Raw genomic sequence first — 2,782 nt, forward strand, 5'->3', positions numbered from 1 at the left:
AGTCCCAATGGGTCGTATATTCGTGCAATCTGGGCGAGCATGGTCCGTTTGCTGATCTTATGGCCCACGTCGATCGGGTTGACCGAGTAAGTGATGGTGTCGGTGGTCGAATTCCAAAACAGACCCAGCGTTTTGTATGTCGAATCTTGCTCGGACAGATTGACTTTGACCGTCCCCTCGGGCAGACCCCGTAGTATGGATTCATCGTTAGATGCCCACTGCCGGATGTGTAGCCCGCCGACCTCCAAAAGCTGCGTTAGTTCTTCCCTCAGTCGGATGGCTTCTTGTTTCGTCTGAGTGCCCGTGATCAAGTCATCTACATAGAAATCCCGCTGAACGATTCTCGATGCTATGGGGAAGCGATCGGCTTCATCTATGGCTAATTGCTTCAGACACCGTGTTGCCAGGTACGGAGCCGCTGAGACGCCGAACGTGACGGTGTTCAGTTCGTAGGTCTGTATCTTCCCCCGGTTGTCTCGCCAGATGACTCGTTGATATCTTCGGTCTTCTGGGCGTATCCAGAATTACCGATACATCTTCTCGATATCGCCCGTGATTACGTACTGGTGAAGGCGGAATCGTAGCAACAGTGTCTGCATGTCGTCTTGAATTGTCGAGCCAGTCATCAGTGTATCGTTCAGTGACGTTCCGGAGCTGGACCTTGCAGACGCGTCAAAGACGACACGAATCTTTGTCGCCTGACTGCTGGCCTTGATGACAGCGTGGTGGGGCAGGTAGACTCCCGGCTGGGTGTCGTGAGAGAGCGTCATGTGCCCGAGTCTGACATAATCTTCCATTATTGACTCGTATTGGGTCTTCAGTTCCGGGTCCTTGGCTAGCCTTGTTTCCAAGGTGTGGAACCGTTTCAAGGCGATCTGCTTGGAGTCGCCGAGACTTTTTATGGTGTTCTTAAAGGGAAGAGCAACTGTATATCGGCCATCCGAAGACCGTGTCGTGTTGCGTTGGAAGTGGTCTTCGGCTGCCTGCTCCTCGGCAGTCAGGTGTTGCTCGTTGCTGCCCTCTTCGATCTTCCAAAATTTGTCTAATTCAATCTGTAAATTGAATGTCTCGAAGGGTTGTGATCGTTGTTTGACGCCACTCGGAACGCTCCCGCCGATGACCCAGACTAACTGTGTTTTTTGCAGGATGAGGTCGGTCTTTGGGCCCGACGGTAGCTTGATTTGCCCAATACTAAACAAGGATAAGGTTGGGCCTGACCCGAGGAGCATGTCTATTGCGGCTGCCTTGTGGAATTCCGCATCAGCCAGCTTGATGTTCCGAGGTATGGTGACGTGCTCGCGGTTGATGGTGTTGGTTGGTGTGAATTTTGAGATTGAATTCGTGATAAAGAAGTCGAGTGTTTTAGTAAGATTGTTGTGGTTTGATTGGATTCTAGCTTGTGTGTAGTAATTGCAGGTTGTGTGTAATGAATTCAGGGCTCTGACCGGAACGGAACAGTACCTTTTGCGCAACTTCAGTTTGTTTGCCAGCTCGCTCGTGATGAAATTGGCCGTAGATGCAGTGTCAAGAAGAGCTCGGCATAGGGTGTGAGTCCCATCCTTGGCGAACACCCTGATCTTGGCTGTAGTCATCAATTCCTCAGTTCCTAAGCTTGCAGTTAGCGAAGATGGTGAGGGAGGCAGCGTCGTTCCGGTGACTGTTAGTCAATTTTCATGGCTGGGCTGTGTCCGATCGGGGTGCAGGAGCGAGTCGTGTCTCCCGTCACAGATGCGACAAGAGATGGACCTGCACTGTATCGTTGTGTGTCCCTTGCGCAAACAATTTTTGCAGAGACGAGCCTCCCGAACAAGCTCTTCTATTTCGGGTACGGTTTTGCTCGTAAGTTTCTCGCATTCGTAAACTCGATGCGTGTTGCTGCTGCAAATGGGACACAAGATTGCGTTTGTTGATGTGGCGAAGGTTTGGACCCTTTTTACTGGGGGCTTGCTCGCACTAGTGGGTTCAGGCCTCGTTTTTGTGCCGACTCCTGGTTTCAGGTACTTCTCTTCGGCCTCTAGATATCTCGCCTTCTCCAGGAGGAAGCTCAGCGAGGTGTCCAAGGTCGGGATGTTGCCGGCTGAACCCAATTTTTGCTCAAACTCCATCCGGATGTCGCGATCTATTGATGATGATCACCACAGTGTCCCATTGGTCCACTGGTTGTTTTAACGACTCTAGGGCCTTGAGATGTTGCCGCACGCAGTTTTTGAACCGACGGATAGAGGTTGCAGAATTTCTTTCAATGGCGGGGGTATTTAATAATAATTCGCCGTGACGCCATACGACGAAACGGATATTACCGTAGTTCTGGTTTAGTAGTTCCCAGGCTAGCGTGTAGTTTTCTCCTGACAGATCCAGCGAATTCAGAACGTCGAGTGCTTCGTCCGTTAGTGCCGAACGCAGGTAGCGGACTTTGTGTCGCTGATAACGTCGCTTGACTGTCGATGAGTGCGAGGAATTGCGATTTGAATGAGAGCCATTTCTCTAACTTCCCGTCGAAGGTGGGTAAGTCCAGCTTGGGTAGTTTTAATCTGCTGTCCGCTGTATCCGTCGAGTTTGTGGGAGAAGGGCCCGCCGGTGTGACATTGCAGCTTGGTTTGAGGGCCCTATTTTCTGATGCGACTAGGTCGTCGTACAGCTCCTCGATCGTTTCTCGTTCGGTGGATTGATTTGCGTCGCTCATTTCGATGGCAACATGGATGGTTTGGAATTGGGCGAATCCTTGTTCAATTCGTTCCAGCTTTGCCTTCAGTTTTTCGAGATCTGGGTTCGTGTGGTCATT

The 2,782-nt window shown here is 51.0% G+C and overlaps 2 protein-coding genes across 2 annotated transcripts; both read right to left on the bottom strand.

Annotated features, from left to right (window-relative positions):
* Positions 1–524: 524 nt before the first annotated feature.
* LOC108552425 (uncharacterized) lies at positions 525–1,592 on the bottom strand. Its single transcript, XM_017906958.1, has one exon. The coding sequence runs from the start codon at positions 1,590–1,592 to the stop codon at positions 525–527; it is 1,068 nt and encodes a 355-aa protein (XP_017762447.1).
* Positions 1,593–1,664: 72 nt separating this feature from the next.
* LOC108552426 (uncharacterized) lies at positions 1,665–2,105 on the bottom strand. The gene has a single exon (XM_017906959.1). It carries the CDS (start codon positions 2,103–2,105, stop codon positions 1,665–1,667), a length of 441 nt encoding a protein of 146 aa, XP_017762448.1.
* Positions 2,106–2,782: the final 677 nt, after the last annotated feature.

This window comes from Eufriesea mexicana, unplaced genomic scaffold, assembly GCF_001483705.2.
Source record: "Eufriesea mexicana isolate 0111107269 unplaced genomic scaffold, ASM148370v2 scaffold6750, whole genome shotgun sequence".
Taxonomy (NCBI): domain Eukaryota; kingdom Metazoa; phylum Arthropoda; class Insecta; order Hymenoptera; family Apidae; genus Eufriesea; species Eufriesea mexicana.